At 41.7% G+C, this 22,872-nt stretch overlaps 2 protein-coding genes across 6 annotated transcripts in view; both read right to left on the bottom strand.

Annotated features, from left to right (window-relative positions):
- Window positions 1-1,521: 1,521 nt before the first annotated feature.
- On the bottom strand, window positions 1,522-10,620 carry FABP2 (fatty acid binding protein 2). Of its 2 annotated transcripts, none has more exons than XM_039540014.1 (5): window positions 10,549-10,620; window positions 6,808-6,936; window positions 5,662-5,834; window positions 3,853-3,960; window positions 1,522-1,701 (listed from the first exon to the last, which is right to left on the bottom strand). In XM_039540014.1, the coding sequence occupies exons 2-5, from the start codon at window positions 6,872-6,874 to the stop codon at window positions 1,651-1,653; spliced, it is 399 nt and encodes a 132-aa protein (XP_039395948.1). In that variant the 5' UTR covers window positions 6,875-6,936; window positions 10,549-10,620; the 3' UTR covers window positions 1,522-1,650. The 2 variants fall into 2 exon arrangements, with proteins under 2 accessions (XP_039395948.1, XP_039395949.1); XM_039540015.1 differs by lacking the exon at window positions 10,549-10,620 and adding an exon at window positions 9,859-9,946.
- A 6,263-nt stretch (window positions 10,621-16,883) lies between these two features.
- PDE5A (phosphodiesterase 5A) overlaps window positions 16,884-22,872 on the bottom strand; it is a 94,380-nt gene continuing 88,391 nt past the window's right edge. For all 4 annotated transcript variants that reach the window (XM_039540006.1, XM_039540005.1, XM_039540009.1 and 1 more), the window contains exon 21: window positions 16,884-22,628. In XM_039540006.1, the coding sequence (XP_039395940.1) occupies window positions 22,491-22,628 (138 nt within the window). In that variant the 3' untranslated portion in view covers window positions 16,884-22,490. The remainder of the gene's footprint in view (window positions 22,629-22,872) is intronic.

Genomic DNA, 22,872 nt, shown 5'->3' on the forward strand with positions numbered 1-22,872 from the left:
TAGCCTGTTCTTAAAAACCTCCAATGATGGGGATTCCACAACCTCTCCTGGAAGCCTATTCCAGTGCTTAACAAGCCTTATAGTTAGAAAGTTTTTCCCAATATCCAACCTAAATCTCTCTTGCCGCAGATTAAGCCCTATTATTTCTTATCCTAGCTTTGGTGGACACAGGGAATAATTGATCACCATTCTCTTTATAACCGCCTTTACCATATTTGAAAATGGCCAGGTCCCCCCTCTTTTCTTAAAACTAAATTAACATGTCCAGTTTTTTTAACCTTTCTTTGTAGGTCAGATTTTATCATTTTTGTTGCTCTCCTCTGGCCTCTCTTTCTTTATCTGGAGGCACTACTCCAGGTGAGGCCTCAATGCATTTATAGATCTGCTTCTTATTGACGGTTATGTCCCAAGGTGTAGCTCATTTTGTGCCTTAGCTTTTCTGATTTTGTCCCTATGTTTATATGCTACTCTTTTGTATTTATCCTTAGCAATTTGTCCATGTTTCCAGTTTTTGCATTCCTTTTTGTTTTTTTCAGGTCACTAAACAGCTCTCATGATTCTTCTTATTTTTCTTTTGCATCAAGATAGTTTACTGTTGTGGCTTTAATATTGCCTCTTTGAGAAAATGCCACCTCTCCTGAACTACTTTTTCCCTTACCTTTTCTTCCCATGAGATCTTACCTACCAGTTCTCTAAGTTTGTTAATATCACTGAATGTATCTCCATTTCCTGTGCTGTGTTGGTAAGAGACTTCGGTTTTACTTTCTTATCTTATTTAGCAAAGTTTCATGATAATCCCATTGGAAAAAATTACTATGAAAAAGGCTAGTGAGCTAGTGAATATAGAAGGAAAAACACAGAAGGCCAAATTTCTTCTGAATTGGCCCAATACACAGATCACATAAAATAATAGGTAATTAGATTAGATTACAGCTATGGTATCTACAACCTGCTCCAAAATGTTACAGTAAAAATATTAGAAAAGAAACGAGATAAGGGCATGGGCCACATATATCTCTATTAATTTAAAATTGATAATTGGATTTTCTGTCCTAGAAAGCCTTTGTTATTGCACACCTTAATTGAAAAAAACAAACCAGTAAATGTACAGTAAGGCCCTGATCCAACTCCCATTTACATCCCACCTCCCCTTTCTTGGAGATGAACTATATTATCAGAGTCACAATCTTTACAGCTACAGACACACAAACTTCCAGGAGTTATGTACATGGAAGGGCTGCAGGATCTTGGGGATTTGTTTTGTTGAGGGGGAGGCTATTTGTTTTTTGTTTGTTTAAAATATACAGCCAATGTGATTCAATATACAGTACATGGAGAAACATTACAACAACAAACACCTTTTATGGTGATAAAAGCAAATTGCCACTTGAAAAATCAGTGCAGAAACAATATTTATTTTCATTTACAAAATGTAAATAGTTTTCACAGCCCTTAACAATGTCATATATCAAAACAGTTATTGATATATAATACAAATACGTAATATTGGCAGGACTGGAAATGCAAAATGTTGGCCTGTGTTTAAATCAAGACTGATCAATCAGTAACTTGGTGCTTGTTGGGAAAAGGAAACAGTTGCCATATACAACATGATTCTTCTACCATCAGATTTCTTTCTGGACATGAGGTTTAAACCCTTTTAAAGATTCTCTTGGCTTCAACTCCTTCATATATGTAAGTCTGAAAGAGATTAATGAAGAGGAAAAGGCTTTCGTCACTGACTATTTCCATTGAGATTTATTTTACAGTTCCCATCAAGAGAGTCTTTATTATCCATCACAGGTTTACAACCTAAGGGCTCCGTCCAGCTACCACTACATCAGTAACCCATACTCATAGGAGTAGTTCGATCAAAATCAAAGAGGAAGACTATAGTTCAGGACTGTGGACCTAGACCTGCACTCCCTTACTTAGGCCTGGTCTACACTAAAAAGTTAGCTTACCCCAGCTATGTTGCTCAGGGGTGTGAAAGATCCACAGCCCTGAGCAACACAGGTAAACTAATTTAACTCCCAGCATAGACAGTGCTAGATCGACAGAAGAATTCTTCCATCAACCTAGCTACTGCCTCTAAGGCCTGGTCTACACTAGGGGATCGATCTAAGTTATGCATCTTCAACTATGTGAATAACATAGCTGAAGTCGATGTACTTAGACCTACTTACTGCGGAGTCTTCACTGTGGTAAGTCAACAACTGATGCTCCCCTGTCGACTCTGCCTGTGCCTCTCGCTCTGGTGGAGTACCAGAGTCGATGGGAGAGCGCTCAGCGGTCAATTTATTGCGTCTAGACTAGACACGATAAATTGACCCCCCACTGGATCGATCGCTGCCCATCGATCCAGCGGGTAATGTAGACAAGCCCTCAGAGAGGTAGATTACCTACACTGACAGGAGAACCCCTCCTCAGGGGTGGCAGGTTTGTATAATTTTTGGTGGTGCCTGAACTGGTCCAAGTCCCCCTCCCGCCACACACACACACACCTGCCTTGTAAGCTGATATATATATTTTTAAATAATGTTTAAATGGACTAGAAACAGTAAGGGTTTAACAATTTCCCTATATTGCACAATGTAGGGGGGAAGATGAGGGCTCTGGCTGGGGGTGGGGACTCTGGAGTTTGGGGTGTGGGAGGGGCTCAGGGCTAGGGCAGAGGGTTGGAGTGCGGGGGGGGGTGAGGGGTCTGGGGTGGGGCAGGGCCTGGAATGAGGAGTTTGGGGTGCACGCAGGCTGTCCTGGGGCTGGGGCCAGAGAGGAGGACTTCACAGTCTCCCCAGGCCTCTCCCCCACGGCAGCACACTCACCCGGCAGTGTCACTGCACATACTCCTAGGGGCCGAGCCCCTCTCAGGTCCAGGAAACCCCCTTGCCTCCCCTGTGGTGGGTGCTGGGGGGAGGGGAGGGCTGCCATCGTGTGTGTGCCTCCTCCCTCTGCAGGCGGTGGCTGTGCTGCCACCTCAGCCTGCTGCCGGTGCCGCTCCCTTTTATAGCTGGCAGTGGCCGGCGAGGGAGCACAGCGCGGAGCGGCAGGGCAGCTGCCCAAGGCGCAGGCAGGGACGCTCCGGGGGAAGGCCCAGGGTGGCAGGCAGGGCTGGGGAAGATACCCGGCCCAAAACATTGGTGGAGCTGGCCCCCCGGGCCCTGAATTTGCTGGCGCACGGCACCAGAGGCCCATATAACTCACCGCCCCTGTCCATCCTGCACTGCAGCTGTGCCGCTGTAGCATTTCAAGTGTGTACAAGCCCTTATTCCAGGCTTGAAGATTAAGGCTGGCTCATTAAGGGAGGATACAAGTTTTGTGGTTATGACACAGGAGTGGATCTCAAGATATCAGATTTCAGTGTGCAGCTCTGCCATAGGAATCTTGTGTGATTTGCGATGCCATTTAATATAACAGTGCCTCAACTCCCCATCTCTAAAATATGGGGATAATGTGCCTTTTCTATCTCACAGGGGCATGTGAAGACATATTCATTGCCGGTTGTGAGGAACGCAGATTCTAATGTGAGAATGGCCTTATTAGAAACTAACAGATTCAGGACCTTTGGTCAGAATGAGCATGGACTCAGCAGTGGGCTCCTTTAGAGTTAGCTCAGGCTGCACTCAGATAATTTAAATGAATGCAAGTGGGTAGGAAAATAGAAAGATTAGAGTAAGTAAAAAAAGTTCAATATTTGAAATTCAATGGTTTTTGAATTTCACATTTTGAATAAAAATTGGATTTTAACAAAATAAATTAATGATACTTCCCAGTTTCATGCAGCTTTAAGAGAGGGCTCAGTTCTTTATAGTCTGATGCTGTGCATAAAGGAAAAAAAATAACTTAACTCACCTGAATTAATTCATCTCCTACGATTTCTCTGAATGCCTGGAGCTCTTTCCCGTTATCTTTCCGGTTGAATTTTCCCACAAGCTTATTTCCTTCCAGGTTCCAAGTACCCTACAGTGTAAAAATAAAAAAATCCAAGGAATTCATGACAATGTTGATCTTGTATATGTATTCTCTGGATGTTAAAAAAGCACCAAAGAAGTAAAGCAATTGACTACCAGGTTTTTGCAAAACGGCAGGTGCAGTAAAGGAGTTTTACCCCCTCCACAACAACCAAAGCACTCCTAGTTTTGATTATGTATATAAAAGTTTATAAACACATACACACACACATATATATAAGCATTCTTTTATTTTGTCACTTTGACCATGTCACCCCGCTCTTTGCATCCCTCCACTGACTCCCCCTTCTCCTTTATATCAAATATAGCTGCTTATCTTCACTTTCAAGGCCCTTCACAGTCAATATCCACCCTATATATCATCTCTTATTCACTATTGAGCTGTCTGTGCTCACCTCTGATCAGCCCGTGATGCCAGCCTCCACTGCCCACTTGTTAAATTTCCAGACAAACACTTGTCTGCTTTCTCCCAGGCTATCCCACGTGCTTGGGACTTGCGCTCCATAAACCACCACAAAGCTGCTCCATTATCCACCTTCAAATCCCTGCTCAAAATTGTTTTGCCATGATGCATAGATAAAGCTTGATAACGGTCAGGCTGCTAGTCTGCTCAGACCACTGCCTATCATGCAGACCAATATTGTCTCATTGTTTCCTTTCCCTTCCCCCAACCTCTCTGTATCCATCTGTTGTCTCTTGTATTATAGTTAGAATGTAAGCCTCTTGGGGCAGGGGACATCTTTTTGTTCTGTGTTTGTAGAGCCTCTAGCACAATGGGGCCCTGATCCAGGACTAAGGCTTCTAGCTGCTACAGTAATACAAATAATAATAATAATAATAATATAATTATAATAATATAATATTTATTGGGTGAGTACAATTCTCCTTCCCACAGAGCTCAGGGACCATACACATAATTAAATGAATACATTAACCTGCCTCTTTCTCTGACATAGAAAGAATGGTCCCTCACAAATAACCAATTCTATTTCATTCTCTATCACACCCTACTATGGACTCTGACCCTTCCTACTTCTCAGACAAATGTCTGCGAGAGACAGTGGGTGTTTCATTGCACTCAAAGAGCCAAAAGACCCTAGCTTCACCAGACCAGCTCAGGCAATGAATTGCAGAATTAGGGGCCTTGTAAGTAGGCTCTGCCTACAACCCTATCATGTTTAAAGCAAGGGGATGAAATTCTGGCTCAATTAGAGTCAGTGAAAAAACTCTCCTTGACTTCAGTGGTACCAGCATTTCACCTAGAGCCTTTTTGGTCAAGCCCTCTAACTGATTTCAGCTGCCATCGTGGTTCATGTGGCAGGAGATTGTCTCTCAGGTAGCCAGTCCCATGCCACATTGAATTTCCTACAGTAATGTCAACACTTGGACATTGCTCAAGCAAACATGAAACCAATGCAGCTGCTAAAGGGCACGTGTAATACACTCCTGTTAGCTCACACCACATTGATATCCTTGTTCATTGTGAGGGATTTGATTTTTACATAGAGCAAGTGAATAAATGTTTCATTGCGCTGGCCTTATGCCTAAAGAGACAGATTCTGCTCTCTGCTACATGGGTTCACGTTCCCTAGACAGAGTCAAATTTAAAATAAAATCAGAAAGATGAATAAAACATCCCAGCGATAACTTTATTAAATACAGGCTTCTTGTATAAAAGTGGATTTCTTACACTGAGCTCAGTTCCATCAGCCAGGCTGTATTCAAAATTGACTCCCAGCATGAATATTATTTCAATGCTGCGGAAAGTACTTGATTCCTTCACAGTGAATTTGTTTCCTTCCTGCTGAATAGTGATTTTCAGGTTGTCATGGGCTCCTAGCTTTCTCTTCATTACATTAATACCTAGAAAAAACAATTGGACATCAAGCAACTTATATTGCAGCATCAGATTTGTATATTTTCCAATGACCTTTTTTGGGCAAGTGAATTTAATAAATTATGGGCCTTACTGGAGCTCTCTGTTCCAGGTTCTTCACCATCATCTTTCACTTTATGTAGCTGTTTTCACCTGTGCAAAGTTGGTGCAAGACACTGCCAAAGAGAATGATTGCATTTCCAACCCACTTTGCACAGGTTTAAATGACTACACAGGGTGCAAGGCAGTGTGAATCAGCTCCTTTGTTGGACTGGTCATGTGTGCAGAACTTAATCTCTATTTTTCTTTTTCTGTTTTAGCTCCAGGTTCCTAATCTTTCAGTATGATGCCTTGTGTTTGTGGGTGCACTTTGACTGAACCCAACTCATTTCAATGTGATTTTTCCCATTGATGATTTAGTCCTGTGGCCAAAAAAGCAGGAAATTCCCACTCTCTCTCTCTCTCCCCCACCCCAAGCAATTAAACTAATCAGAAATTAATTAAATATCACAAGACATAAACGATTGCTTAGCTGTATATTGTCGTCCCTATTTTTAAAACTGCACATGAAAATTCCCCCTCACCCTTCTAGACATTGAAGCCCATCAGGCATAATAGGGGACATTCTCAAAAGCAGCTTCTAAGATGGGGTGCCCAGTTTTAGGCACCTAAATTACAGCTCTTTACCAGTTGGCATGTTGCCTGAAGAACTTTACATTTCAATGAATATTTCTGCAGTAATCTACCTTGCTCTCTTTCTGAACTTTATGGAAAAGTGCTATAGAATTTAATGGGGATGGACCCAAATGCAGTCTATAGAAAATAAATAGGTTCTCTAGAAATTAGTCTAAAACCTGAATATTAAGAGAGAATGATCTAAGAGGAGGAGGACCAAGGGCAGCACTAGCATTCAGTGATTGCTCTTAGACAAAAATGAGGCACTGGAAAAGTAAAGCTTACCCATCTGCTCCATGAACTTTTCATAGTTTTCACTTCTGTCTACCTTCCAGTTGCCATCAAATGCCATTTTTCTGACTGAAGCAGTAGTTTCCTTGAGGCAGCTTCTAGTCAACTTGAGATGCAGCTCAGCTTTAAAAAGGGAATTTATGATCTGTCTTATCTTCACAGGATGATGTGGCTGGCTAAAGCTCAGCTCATCATGTGAACTCTTCAAGGTCAAGTTACTGGATAATCAAGTGACCCGTCTTTTCTCTCCACCTTGTCAAACTATGAAATGCTTGAATACTCTGTCTTAAAAGATATAATAGTTACTGTGTTCACGTTACACAATGAACACAGTAACAATGGTGGTGAAAAGTGGCAATTCACTGAAGTTACTCTACTGCTCACGTAAATAGTGCTAGCTGACTGTTAGTTCCAGGACTTGCTAGATTGGACTTTGGCTGATACACTGTATGATTGAGTGATTGCTCCCTACACATAGAATTATAACAGTGCCAGATATTATTGCAATAGTTCGAGCTTCTCTACCTTTGCAGATTGCAAGACAGAAGGTAAGTTTTAATTAAAAGTGTAACTTCAAAATCAATTAAGATAACTCTTTGGACTGTTATATCAGATAATGTAGAATGGCTTTTCACTCCAGCCAGTTTCAGTGGTATTTATTCAGCTAACATACAAGAGAAGCAAAATAAAGTAGCACGACTAACATGCCCCTTCTTCTACCCTAAAAAATAAAATGTGAAACACTCTGAGTAAAAGAAATACAAAGTATGGAGCAAAATTGCACAATCCTATATATATAAGGGGCGGCGGCGGGGGGTGAGGGGCACCTTAACAACATTTAAATCTCTATAGTAATGTCTAAATGCAGGTTAACATTTGTAGCGCTTATGGAAAAATTCCAAAACAAATTTGCAAAAGGCAAACTTTGCACACACAAAAAAAGCAGGCAATTTTATTTGGTAGAAAAATAAAAGATTGTTTTGATGGTTAAAATATCAGACATTAAACATCATTTCCAGCACTGAGCACTGCATCCCTTTTGCATTAAGGGCAAAATTAAGACTACGTCTTGCCCTGAGTAAGGTGCAGTGTGCAACCGTGGAAAGGAAGTGTGACTTGGAGAGTGACAATTCCTTCCCTGCCTGTCCTGTTTGCTTAGGGGTGAGTGGGGGTGAGGAGGGAAGTAATCTACTGGATCTTAGCAGATGGGGATCACTTGCCCCCATGTTGGCTCTGTTGTGCTGCCTGGAGCACTGGGGTTAGAAACTTACTATGTGCTGTGTCTACAAGACATAATCAAGCCCTCAGTGATCAATTACTCTTCTTTTGCAAGCAGATATACTAATTATCTTTTTTATTATACTGGAATTTTCCTTTGACCTCCAAAATTATCAATCTCCATATATACTAGATGCTATAGGTTAAGTTTATAGATGCTTCATGTCCGATTATAGTTCATAGCAGTTTATTGACAGTTAATAAATTATTAACTTTATTTTCTTCATGGTTTTTATAGGTGAGCGTATTGCCACTGGCCCCATGAAACTTCTGAATAATGTATTTTTTCTATTCAATCCAATAAAATAGAAAGCCTGTGCAATGCTTCTTCTGCAACCTTAAATTCAAGTCCATCATAATACCTAGCACTCATAACACTTTACAGCTGTAGAAAATTAGCTGCCTATGCTCCTCTATTGTCAGCAACAAGGAAAATTGAAAATGTTCTATGGAAACAGTGGAAACCTTTAGTTTACATTATTTGGAAGCATATGAAGTCCAGCAAATAGGCATACTATTAGCATTTCTTCAGAGCATTCTGAGAGAGGCAATTTACTTCTTGGTTTTACCCTGCTTTGTTTGTGAAAAGCTGCTCGCTGATTTCACAGTGTCCCAGTCTCTCAGGGAAGTGAACTGTGAAGCTAAAACAAAATAAAAAAACATTTGTTTTGCCTTTTAGTGCTCCTTTGTGCTGGATAAAGATGGCCTCCTACGCTTTTAAAGGTTTTAATACTTATTTTTTTCACATCAGAGGTATCTGTCAGGTTCTCCTTTTCCTTTTCTTTCTATAAGGACTTGCTGGTATCTTTGGAGGACCTAAATATTGATATCACACGAGGTTGTAACTTGAGCTACCTCTAACGGGAGTTCACTTTGGCAAAAGCCTGCTCAACTCAGATCACTGAGCACTTGACTGAATTGCTCGAGGGCTACCCTACCGAATTTGCCTCAGTCCCCTTTCAAAACTTCTCCTCTTTCCCAAGTAGCCACTGGAAAAAATCTATCAGGAAATACTGAGCCGAGCGTGATAAAAATCATGCCATTGTTCAGTTTTTGCTTAAATAAATTATTACTGCCTCATTATTATTAATCACCACTCACTCTGTAAAGTACCACCTTAAACTATTCCTACTGACAAAAGGACTCTGAGTAGTGGTGGGCCAGGAAGGGTTTCTCCATCCAGCTTATTCCCACAATTCCTCCAAACATTTAAAGAAAATTACTTCTATGTTTAGGGGGCTTGCAGATGCTAATTAAAAGGAGTCCTCGATTAACCAAAACTTCTGTGATACCCCGATAGTCTCTTCCACGCAACAGCTCCCACTCTTGGGTAAATCTTCCTCCACACACTCATCCCACAGCTTGGCTGTTGTCTGTCTTTCATTCATGGGTCTTTGGTCTTTCTCCCAGGTCAGACTGACTAGCCAGCTCAAGTCCACCTTGCCATGTGTGCAGTTATCTGTATTCTGTACTCTCCATTACAACTTGTTGCTTTGGCTCTACCTCATTTCTCTATGCTGACCTCTCTTCCCAGGGATCTGAATCCCAAGGATGCTGCTTTAATCTGCCTCTGAAGATCTGGCAGATAAATGAGAAGATCTGCCATAGGACCTGTATTTGTGATGTTCAGTGACACGTTGGAGGGACACAAAGGGGGGGGGCACCAGCTAAAGGGGAGGCACGTGCCCTCCTCACGTGACCCCTACTCACCCTGAGCCCGGGGCCCCCACGGTCTCCCCATCCCATCCTCTCCCCATTCCACATTACCTGTCAGAGCTCCGTCCTGCTGCGCTGTACCAGGCAGTGTCCCCTCCCAGGCAGCATGGCTGGAGGCTGCCTGGGAGAGTGCAGCCGCTGCGCTGCACCGGGCAGCGTGGCCGAAAGAGGAGAGGCTCTGGCCCTGCCTCTTCCCTTCTGGCTCTGGCGGTTGCTGGTTCCTTGCCCCCTGGCATTTGGGGAGGAGCATGGGACCCTTCTGCCCCCTCCCCCCACCACGTCTCCACATAGACATTCACTGTTGCTCTGAGGACTAGTGGTCTTTTAATGATAGAACATTCTGTACTTTTCCACCCTCACAATTTACCTGTGCAGTTCATACAGTAAAATCTGATCTTGATTTTCTAACAGGTAAAAATTATACCAGCTTTATTCATCTTAAAATCTTTTCTACTATGGCTCTTGTAATAAAAGCTGGTTTTTGTTTGTTTGTTTCCTCCCGAAAGAGGCCTTGACCTGGCCTTTCTAATTATGCCTGTAGTCATTTTTTCCCCATGGCTGAGGTGTTGTGCATGCTTTTGTTTCACATGCCTTTTTTCTCATCTAAGAGGTTGCCTGTGCAATTTTTGACACCACAGTTTTTGCATGTGAAAACCATGTCTTCAGTTTTTGAGGATACTATTGAAAAATCTGTCCCTTAGCATTGCTCCTTACATGACATTGTGTAGCATGGAGTCCTACCTGATTGAATTCGAGGCTTCTGGGTGAGGCCTCCTCGCCCATCTGTATTAGTTTTAAAGTGCAGAAAATAGACTACACAACATTTTAACATTTGAAGTTTGATCTGTATTGCCAGGAACTGACCTCTAATTGAGGTGGGTGGAAATAAATTATTAACTAGCACAGCCATCTAATCATGCCATCACTGATAATCAAGAACATATCACATAAAGCTGTACTATAGAAATTGAATGACATTCCAAAGATCAGGGGGGCATGCATGTGTTTACAAGAGCTGACAGTCTGCTATAACCCACTGATGGGCATCTCTCTCCTTCTTGCCTTGTCAGTCCTATAATTTTCCACCATTGCAGAACCCAAGGTACACAGAGAAAGTTAAGAGTAGATCTGCAATGCCACTTTTCTAGCAAGTAGGTCTAAGAACCTGTGACTGTTAGAGCTACTTGGATAAACTGATGGCTGTGGACTTGCTTGGGGGTTAAACACAAGGTTCCTTCTGCTATTAAACTGGCTGGTTCTTCTGGATGTTATTCTCTTTTAGGTAGATGTTCAAGGGGAGTTGGACACTTAAGTCATTTAAAAGCCTACTTTTAATTTCTGTCTAGGAGTGTATACTGCATCTCTGTTTCTAAGGGAGATTTGGCTATTCTTACCCAGATAGTCAAATTAAAGGACAATTTAGAGGATTGGGCCAAAAAAAATCTGATGAGGTTCAACAAGGACAAGTGCAGAGTCCTGCATTTAGGACAGAAAAATCCCATGCACTGCTACAGACTAGGGACTGAATGGCTAGGCAGCAGTTCTGCAGAAAAGGACCTAGGGATTACAGTGGACGAGAAGCTGGATATGAGTCAACAGTGTGCCCTTGTTGCCAAGAAGGCTAATGGTATTTTGGGCTGTATAACTAGGGGCATTGCCAGCTGATCGAGGATGCGATCATTACCCTCTATTTGACATTGGTGAGGCCTCATCTGGAGTACTGTTTCCAGTTTTGGACCCCACACTACAAGAAGGATGTGGAAAAATTGGAAAGAGTCCAGCGGAGGGCAACAAAAATTATTAGCGGGCTAGAGCATGACTTACGAGGAGAGGCTGAGGGAACTGGGATTATTTAGTCTGCAGAAGAAGAGAAGAGGAGGGATTTGCTTTTGCTTGCTCAGCAGGAAAAAGGGAGAAAAAAAAGACTGACTGTCTCAGTGGTAGCAGATGACACACAACAAAGGAATGGTGGTCTCAAGGGGGGGGGAGGTTTAGGTTGATATAGGACAAACTTTTTTTTGGAGGAGGGTGGTGAACTGAATGAATGGAATACTAGTGTGAGTGTGTGTGGATCTTTCTCTTAGTTTTTTTTAGTCAGGGGCTGACAAAGCCCTGGCTGGGATGATTTAGTTGGGGATTGGTCCTGCTTTGAGCAAAGGGTTGGACTAGATGACCTCCTGAGGTCCCTTCCAACCCTGATATTCTATGAATCTATGATAGTCCATAACCCTGATATCCATGTTTTGTGTGGAAGGCTCTAGGTTATGTCTTGTCCACCCACCATCTTATTTCATGAATCAAAATTAAAATTCCTAAGATGTGTGCTGTAAGAACACATGCAAATTTAAGAGGTGGACACAGAAATTGGGTCATTGTGAACATAGTGAGGATAAGTTCTGAGCTTAAAACCCTTTGACCCACCAGAGCATCCAGAAATTGTCACTACCTTAGTCAGCACTTTGGAAGGAGAAGACTGACTGGTCAAAACTTAGCATTTCCCTTCCGTGGGGATTCTGAAATTAAAGAAAAATAAAAATAAAAATAAAAAAGGTCCATTTTGGAACTAAAATTAGAAATTTCCTACAAAGAGAAATTCTCCAAAAAAATTAATTTTGAAAATAAAATAAAATAAAAATGTTTAATTTCTAAGAGTTTAAATGAAATTCTGAAAAAATTCGAAATGTCAAAAGCTTAGAAGCCCTGGGACCCCTGGCTGAGCCAGGAGCAAAGACTCCCAAATTCAGCAGACTTACATTCTCCCAGTGAAGTAAATTAAGCTTGTCCTGTTGGTACATTGTATCTCTTTGCTCATTCCCAGCAGATACAATTTAGATAATGCTTTCCCAGCCAGAAGGCCGAGAAGCACTCTTCTGTACCTATATATAACAGTCACATCTTGTATTTCTTTTTAGATGCCTATAAAATTTAACCTAGCCAAATATTCCATCTGTAGGGCATTGTACTTAGAAGTTTGTTGGAGTTCAGTTTAAAAAAAAAATTCAAGGTTATAGATAAAAGGAGGAATATCCATCCAGTACCCAGAATAATCTCTTGATATTGCACTTAAGGACTAAGATTTCATGGGAGCACTTTACTGATAGCAAGATAGTGGTTAGATTAAAAACCGACATGTTACACATGACTAAAGAAAATGCCTTGCCTTCTTTCATATCTTTTAGGAATACACTCAACTAATCTGTTCATTGAAAAAAAGCCAAAACAGACTAAACAGAACACCCTGCTACCCTTCCTTCTCTCTCTCTCCTCCTCTCTCCCCCCTCCCCCCCCAGCAGTACACTTTCACAAGGACCATTGCAAGAACTAGGAGCAATTCTCTGTTGATAAGAGGGATATGTTTGATGAATGTATAGGTCTTTTGCATTGATAATGTAGGATATATTTCCTCTTGTTATTGAGAAGAATTTCCATAGTTTTCAGGCTGTGTCTCTATACAACGATTCTGTAAATTATCTTCTACATGGCTTTTATTCCTGCACATGGCTTATAAAAGTACTCTTCAGAGGGGAAAAGTATTGTTTTCCCTCTACTTTCAAAATAGCAAATGTGAAAGCTTTTACTTTACAACTTCCATTGGCAGCATCAATGCTAATAAGTTATATCTGGTTTACTACCACAATATTTTTTGCTTCCATAGGGTTCTTTTTTTCCCAGAACCACTTCAAAAGTACTTGTTTCAAATTTGTTTTGTTAAGAAGCAGAACCCAGGTGAGTGGGGATAATGAGAACATCTTTCTAGCAATCATCTACTGAACCCGATGTGATTTATTCCCTCCAGTACTATAGGTGAGCTAGAAAGAAATGACTAAGAGAAGCTAATCAGAGCAGCTGATAGTGGTATCACAGGGTTTGATTCTCCTCTTTTCTGCTGGTTCTTCAGCACCTGCCTCTGCTGGGCTTGGATCCTTCCCTGCTGTTTGTCAGTTCCCTTCTGTAGGGGTGGCGACTCGGGGGTCCAGCCTGGGAAGGTATAAGTACAGGGGTGAAAGTAAGATAAAAGACTTACTGGTATGGGGTTTCGGCTTGCGGGCCCTCAGGCAGAAGGGGCTGGGCTGGGGGGGGTCAACCTCCCCCAGCCAGCCCTTCCATGCTGCCCAGCCTGTGCCACCCGGGGCTCCAGCAGTGATTTAAAGGGTCCAGCGCTCCTGCAGTGGCAGCAGCTGGGAGCCCTGGGCCCTTTTAAATTGCCAGGTCCTGGGGCAACTGCCCCTTCCCCCCCCACCCTGTTGGCAGCCCTGGGCGGGTGGGAAGGGGCAGCAATATTAACATGGGCTGTGTATGGGCTGGTACCGGTGACCACTTCTTACCAGTATGCCATACTGGCCCGTACCAGCCCACTTTCACCTCTGTATAAGTGCCCTCTGCAAAAAAGGCCTCCACATATTGCGGCTCCATTATTTCATTCCTTTTTTTTTTATGTTATGGCCTTCCACTTTTCCCATGTATCAGGGATGACCGCTTTAGAGACATCACAGTCTCTTGCATTCCCCTTTTATCAGTTGTAATCACCTGCAGTCTTTCACCCTCCTCTTGTATTGAGGGTAATTGCATGCCCACATTCTCCACCATGTTGTGACAGGGTGTGCTACTCACTGCTAGGATGATGCCTCTTCCTGGCCGTTCTTAGCTTCATGAGGTCAACACTCCTCCCCACGGTTGCATGCCATCTCTCCACCTCTCTCTTTCTCTCTAGGTCTTAAGCCTCTCTCTCACACCAGGAGCTCCTGCTTCCTCTGTCTAACTCAGCCCTCTGGCCAGGTCACTCAGCATTTTTTCCAATTCCAGAGTATTGAGGTCCCCTCTTAACAATAGGCTTGAGCAGTCTTCCCATTCACTGCCCAGCTGGTGCTACTTCCCCAGTGCCTGGAAATGGAACCCAGGCCCACCCTCTAGTCCACGTTCCGGCTCAGGGCCCCACTAGTCAATAGCCAAAATCTTCCCTCTTAGACCTTACTGCCTTTCCCTGAGTCCTTTCCTTAATTCCTGGCTCTCCCACCCCCGTTTGCCAGCCTCACAGCTCCCTCCTTCCACAGAGTAACTGCAGCCTATTTCCCAACAACCAGGAAAGGCAGAAGCTCCCTAAAAGTGTAGGTGTGTGTGTGTGGGGGGGGGGGGCACTGGTATCCAAACTGTGCCCCCCCATGCTGCCCCTTCTCTCTGAGCTCCCACCCCTGGGCTGTCCCTTCCCCTGAGGCCCAGCCCCCATGCCACCTCTTACCCTCAAGATCCCCCCTTCCCCATCAGGCCCCTTATGGTCAGTAAAAAGTAGGAGGGCATAGTCCTCCCACTTTTCAAAGTAATGGGGCCATGCTGAGTCATACTACTACTATTTAAAGGTGTTTCTTTGGTAAGTGGCAGGGAAGTTCTACATGGCCACAGTGTGTCACATGGTGATGACTGGGACGTTCCCAAAGGTACACTGCAATTCAACACCAGTGGCTGGCCTGTGTCAGCTGACTCAGGCTCATAGGGCTCAGGCTGCAGGGCTGTAGCGCCTTGTGCCCTGGGACCCTCCCTCCTCATAGGGTCCCAGCACCTGAGCATCTACACCTCAATTAAATAGCCCCGTAGCCTGAGCCCCATGAGTAAGGCTAAGGTTTTGTCATAGATAATTTTAGTAAAAGTCAGGGACGGGTCACGGGTAGTAAACAATTCATGGCAGCCCGTGACCCGTCCCTGACTTTCACTAAAAATAGCCTTCACAAAAGGGGTAGGTGGGTTCAGCACCCACTGCTGCTGGGGCTCCCGGGTCCCCCATCAATGCGGTGTGCGGGAGCTCTGGTCCCCCTGCCCCGGGCTGCTGTGGGGTCCCCTCACCCCGGGCAGCTGGTAGCTGCGGTGTCGCCCAGCTGCTGGCCATGGTTGCAGCTTCAGCTGGGCAGATGCGGGGAGTCCACTAGCTGCTGGCCACATCTGGGCAGATGTGGGGAGTCCACCAGCTGCTGGCCACATCTGGGCAACTGCGGGGGGTCCGCCGGCCGCCCGCTGCAGCTGTTAGTCCCCCCGCCCGCCTGTCACAGCTGGGCAGCTGCAGTTCTGCCAGCCCCCCGCCGTGGCTGGCCAGCTGCAGGGTCTGCCCACCAGGTTGGGGGCTGGGAGCTGCGAGGGCAGGGCTGGCTGGGAGCTCCAGCCCCAGAGCAGAAAATGTAATGGAGGTCAATGGAAGTCACAGATTCCGTGAGTTCTGTGACATACTCATAGCCTTAGCCATGAGCCCAAGTCAGCTGACGTGAGCCAGCTGTGGATGTGTAGACATACCCTAAGTGGCTGTGCACTTGTTAGAATATAGTTACATGGTTTTTAAGTGCATATGCAAGTGGTGGTTAGCTGAAGCAAATGGGCAAGAGTCTGCACACGTTGTGTGTGTGCAGACTCAAAAAATCTGGTTCTCAGTGACTCTATTTGGAAGTTACTGCTGCTTGCATGCAGCCTAGAGCTGCAAAACTCCTAGAGCCAGAAATGTTGCTGCTCAGAACCTAACAAGGCAAAGAATAAGAAGTGCTGAGAGGCCTGAATCAGCCGCCAGGGTCAGCAGTCTGCACAAGATGTAACTTTTAAGCTTATGCTGTCAGATCAAAGTTTATTTACCCCCCTTATTTTTTAAACTCACCAGATTAAACTCTTGTAACCTCTGTTATATGACTTGCCCTTTGGGGGCTAATTTTATTCACACAGCACCTTTTACAGCAGCTATATTTGTCAAGCCTACTTTTCTAAAAAAACCAGACAGCTTGTGTCGGGTCCTGGTATGTGTAATTGGAGTGCTTTCTAGTGGGAAAAACAGCCAATTTCTTTTTTCTTTCTTTTTTTTTTTTTTTAAACGGGAAACTATGCCACCGGTTTTCAGTTATGACAAACCTTATGCCTAGGGAATTTCTTGATAGTAAGGCAAAAATTCTCTAATGCTCCAAAGCAGGCTCTCCAATATCAACAGAGGTTTATAAACAGATACAATTAATTACAATACCTAAACAATTAGAGGCAATTTCTTGGATCAGGACAATGACACTGCTTTGAAAATTTATCCACAATAAAATTAATGACCAAACAGCAAAACATAGTTGACATCTTCCTTTTTTTATTTTACAAAGCATGAAAAACAATACAAAGAGAATGAGGAAATAAGTAGTTGAATAGCAGTTTGATCATAGAAAATTACCTAGCTGTATATTCTTTCTTTTATCAACTATACAGTAACTAGGACAAACAATTCTCTTAACTAACTTAAGAGAGTTGTACTGAATAACTATGTAGTAGGGAAAATTGAAGAAGCAAGAACAAATCAACATTCAAAAGACTTTAATACTACTTAAAAGCTGAACATAATATACATAGTAACCTTGTTAGCCTAGTACAAAAATACTGTGCCCAGAAACTATATATTTGTTAAAATGTTTGAAAAGGTAGAAGAATACAAATAGACATACTCAGTGGCAAGTGACAGTTCATTACGATTCCTTTTATTAAACTATAATAGAAATTTATTTTTAAACTATGTACAGTGCTTTTCACACTACATTCTTTAACAGACACGTGCATGTGTCTATCATGTTTATACACAGAAGGCTCAAATTCTAACTTCAGTTACACCTGTGTGGTACCATTGAAGTCAGTGGGGGCTGGCTGAATGAACTATAGACTGTGCAGGTGTCACTGAGGGCAAGAATTTGGTCCAGGATCTTTATAGGTATAGGCAAGAATAAAGATAAATTTGGCCCGCTCCGCAGCTCTCTATGGGGCCCAATCCAGCTTCCACTGAAGTTAATGGGAATCATTCCATTGACTTCAAGTGGGCATTTGATCAGAGACCCTATATCATGGAATGGACGAGCTCATGGTGCAGCAGTTAGCAGAAGCCAGCTACTGGTTAGCACACTTTATTAATATACATTTACAAATGGTGCTTAGATATGAATTTCTTCATGGAAACCAACCTCTCTCTGTGGAAAACAAGCCTTTCCACACAATTTTCATTCAGCTAGCAATGCTGAACATAGAAATAGCCTGATCTCATAATTTGCTGTATCTAGTAAAATGTCACGAATATTCAGACCTGACGCAGATGATGGCTCTCATTTCTATGAGTGTCCGAACAAAAAGGCTCAGACCCATCTTTTAAAGCAATGCAGGGGTCTGGAGAGTTCTTATGAGAGTGATTGTTCCAGACCAGGGATATTGTAGAAATAGCAGAGTGCTTATGGAATGTAGACTGCATGTGATTAGTCATGGAGGGAACTATTCTACAACCCTCACACAGGCCAAACTCCCAGTTAAAGCTAATGAAATTTCTACCCACAGGATCAGGCCTTTAAGAGATACTCCATTACAGCTTCATAATTTATTATGAATCATTTGCATGAGTCAGCACTCTGCTTTGATTCTGGTTCACAGTTGCTATGAGATCCAACCAACACACTGATTCAGCGCCCCATAAACTTTTAGGATTTAGATTTGACCTACCTGACTTCAGGCTTCTCTAATGGGCTGAACCAGAATACTGGGACCAAATGCCCCTGAAACTAAAGAATCTTAGACCTGGATTAGATCACCTGAATGTGGCATCTCAGAGCCATCCCCAAATGAAATACATTGGGCTGGATTTTCAAAAACTCACTTTTGCATGCACTTGGGCTGCATGTGCACAAGGCAAAAGCAGGCTTCTGAAAAATCAAACTCGTTGTAAAGAGAGAGAGCCTTGCTACTATTGAATGTTTCACAGAGAGAAAGAACTCACAATCAATAGCCTGTCAGCATCCCCACCATCTGAAAGCAGCATGTGGTGACCCACTTAACTTCAGACTGCTGGGAGACATTAGAGACTGACTGGTTGACAAGATGTTATTGATTTATAATCAACAATACATATAAGTAGCTATTAAGAATATATTGCGTGATTTCCTTAGCTCTTTTACTGGATGCGAAATAATAGGAAGCCTGTTTGTTCTACAATACTGTATTACGGAGATGGTAACTGGCTGAATAGATGGTTTTATTATTCCTGCTTAAGATCCTCCCTCTTTTTTTAAGGAGAAGAGTAGGATCACTCACTCTTTAGGTAAATGTTAACTGATACAATATTTTTTTTAAAGGGGAAGAAAAGAAGAAACAAAGGTCTGTATTAAGGGACTAAATTTTGCTCTGGGATCTGAGAACACATTTTCCATTCATTTCAATGGAAGTGTGCATGCACATCTGAGGGCAAAATTTGGCCTCACATTAGCACTGGTCTTTCTTGGTATCTTGGTTCAAAGCAATATGAAGAACACAGAAGGCCCGATCCTGCTCCCAAAGATGTCAATGTCAAAATTCTTGAAAATTCCAATGGGAGTAGGATTGGGCCAACAGAGGCTTAAATTCTATCCCAATTTACATCTTGTACAATTCCCTTTGACTCCACTGGGTGCACAGGGTGTAAATCAGGGCAGCATTTGGCACACAGATCACTAAGGCATTTAGACACAACTCCTGATGAAAATAATGATAGCTGTGCAGCTAAATACATTAGTTGGCTTTGAAAATTTCCATCTTCATGTGCAATGTATTTCAGGCAGAGAACCATTATTTTACCTATATAGTCACCTATGTTACCAAAGACGAAAAAATATCTTATCTGCACACAAACCAACCATGCTAGAGCCTTGAAACAAAAACTGCAATCAGGCAGACTGAAACGCAATATAATGCCCTGATCATTCTCTGAATTTGCCTAAAATACATAAAACATAAGGCCCTAAACCAATAGTTTTAAAGAGTTTGTATGTGTTTTTTTTTTAAATAAATACAGATACATGTATGTTAGGACAATATTTTGATAAAAATCTTAGGTAGAATAGAAGTCTACATTTGTTTCAACATATACTTTCCTCTACAGGGAGAGATTTTGTGGGGATATATGTATACCTTAATTATATGCAAATACTATATAACTGTGTATATTTGTCAGTGGAAGTAAAAAAATTATGGCTATGTGTTATTTACATGTTTGTTATGCCAAAGATATGGCTCCAGCATTCTTTTGCATTATTTAAAAATATAAATCAGGCCATGAAAAAACTATGTTATACACACACAGAGTTCAGCAAATAAGATACATAATAGTTGGGTTCTTAATATTAATGTTGTATCACTAACAGTTTTATCACTATAGTAGATTTGTTGTGTCATCCCCAAATAAGTTTTGCTCTCGATCATACTAGCAAGAATAAACCTATAAATATTTTATCCACACATATATTATATATAAAATAAATGGCTTAGATAAGAAAATAATTTTACTTCAGTAACTGCAGTATGCAAATTCCTACAATAAAAAGAAGAATACAGGAATATGCACATCCTGAGGTAATCTTATTTATCTAAGGAGCAATGACAAGTTTTTAATAGTGATGACTGTGTTTGTGCCTATATATAAAATATTATATACATACACACACACACACACATGCACCCACACCCCTCGTATTATATATGCATCGATACACAGAGCACTGCATATCATAATACCCCAAGAATTGTTCATTATTATACATCGGACTTATGGAAACTTGAGTGACAGCTTAGAACAAATATTTTTTTATAGGCAAATGTTTTCAAATTTGGCTGCAATAATAATGTAGTGACATTCACAGGGGATCTTAAACTAGAGTTAAATCAGTTGCTACTAACTGGGTTGATTGAAATGATGCAGAAAACAACAAGAACAACCTCCTCTACATTTCCTTATTTCTAGAATCAAATAATATTTTGAAAGATTCTGAAATATTTACTTAACATTTCCTCTATTATTTTTCATATTTGAGTGCCTCTGTCTCTTTTGATTCCTTCTAAGACCAGAAGCAGGAGGGATGATAAACAGAGGCTGTTTTCACAGCGTTTCCAGATTAACTGTAAGCAGATGGTACTGAAAATCTCATGAGGAAAAAAGATTTCTTGCAGTTTCCAACTAAAATTGCGTGGGCTTAAATGGTTCAGGCAAACTGAATGCACACTCTGAAATATATGAGGTTTGCCCATCACTACTGCTGGTACAAAATACTGTTACAGATATGAAAATCATCATCTTTGTGGGTTTCTACACAGCAAATGTTGTATCTGCATTACTGAGAAGTCTTATGAGCCCCTGTCTCATTTTTAATCTACTGATCATGGCTACACATGGCAATTATGCTCTCTTTATTTTAGTGTTTTGGGGTTTGTCTTGTCCATACGCTTTCTTGAATTCATGCCAAGTGGCCTATTAAAAAGAATTTTTATTAGGCATTTCCTCTGTTAAAAAAATGATTTCCTCCATGTCTGCTGCAAATCCACTGTCTCTGAATGCTTTTTATGCCTCAAATAAAAAATTGAAGTCCCTGCAGTATTCTCACTTGCTTTTGCTTTCAGTCTTCCTTTCACTTATTGCTTTAAGACTTCATCTGGTTAAAAACTGTACCTAGTAGAATAAGTGCTAAAAATCACTTTTTAAAACAAAAACATTCTAGTTTCCAAGGTTAACATCTGCAATCTCAAGCAAGCCTTCAAAGTGGTCATGGTCATTTTTTTAGTGCTACTAGTCTAATGAATGAGACTCACTAACAATCTCCTGAAACATCCTCTTTTCCAGATCGTATTCTTGATGAGCCAGTTTTTTCATCACACGCTTTCATAATCACATTCTCCTGTGCTTTTCCTTCTCTTTAATGTCATCATAACCAACAGACTGACACAACTCATCTGCAGTATGAACATATTATCAGCAGCTCAGTAGTGATCCTGGTTAGCTCAGTTACTTCTCTTCACATCCATTCTCTGTTTCTCCCAGCCCTGTGTCTTACAAGTTCTTCCAGACAGCCTGTTAGCTACCTTGTGAGTTGTGCTATGGTATCATCTCACTGAGTAGCTTTCACATCTCTCTGTGTAATTTCTTGGCACTTCCACTGCAAATCTCACTTAGGTCCCTGATTGTTTAGTAATTCACAGTATTTTTTTTTAAACTTCTCAAAAAGGTATGACTATTTTGTTGAGATATTCTTGTAAAATCATAAGGCATTGGTACAGTATAGCACACAAGTCCCTGTGCTTTGTCAATTGGGGCCCAATCCTGCATTCCCATATAAATGAAACTCTCATTGATTTCAACGAGAGTTTTGTCTGCATAACAATTGTTGGGTTAGGCCTTTAGAGTGAATTTTAATCCCCAAGCTCCTTTTTGCCTCCAGGCTTCTTGCAAGAGAATAAACAACATTGCTTATTACGTATGGTTACATAACAAAGAATAAAAGAGGAAGAAAAGTGCCATATATGGTAATCCTTAAGATACTGGCCACTCACAAAACACTAAACAACTATGTACATCTGTAAAGTAAAAGGCTTTCAAAGGCAGTCCAGTAACTGTACTTGTACCTCTGTGTAGAACTGAGCAGAGTAAACTAACTCTGCAGTTCTATTTTTCTACCTCACCTAAATGAAATCTAAGAAATATACAATCATTATACATCATTCACATAAAAATGGTCATGCTATGCTTTTAATGGCAGGGGAAATACACATATATATATATATATATATTTTAAATACAGTAGTGGCAAAGAATAAACCAAATCCCTACAGTGTATAGCAAAATATAGTATCCCCAAATTACTGTATCTTCTGAGTAAACTCAAACTTGTATTTGCTAAATCAGAATCTCAGTTCCGCTTGGGCTGATTGCTTTCTCCATTAATCAGATTCTTTTCCTGCTGTTCAGCTAAGGATTGCCACTTCTGCCTATTCTTTCTACAGCCATCCAGTAAAGGATAGCAGGCTTCTGAGACATGTGTCAGGGCCTGCAAGAAATAAAACAAATCAGGCTGGCAATGCATAACAAAAAACACAGTTTTCCTGCTCCTTACGATGTGCCCATTGGAGGCACTAGACTAGAATATGTTTGAAACATAGGGCTTGTTTTTGCTAGAAAGTGGAGCTGTGTTGGAAAACTAATTTTAAGAAAGGCTCCCTCTCACTCCAATTCCAATAAGAACTCAATTATTTCACCTATGCAGACCAGGCTAATTTGGCCATCTTTATTGC

The sequence above is a fragment of the Mauremys reevesii genome, linkage group 5 (genome assembly GCF_016161935.1).
Source record: "Mauremys reevesii isolate NIE-2019 linkage group 5, ASM1616193v1, whole genome shotgun sequence".
Classification (NCBI taxonomy): domain Eukaryota; kingdom Metazoa; phylum Chordata; order Testudines; family Geoemydidae; genus Mauremys; species Mauremys reevesii.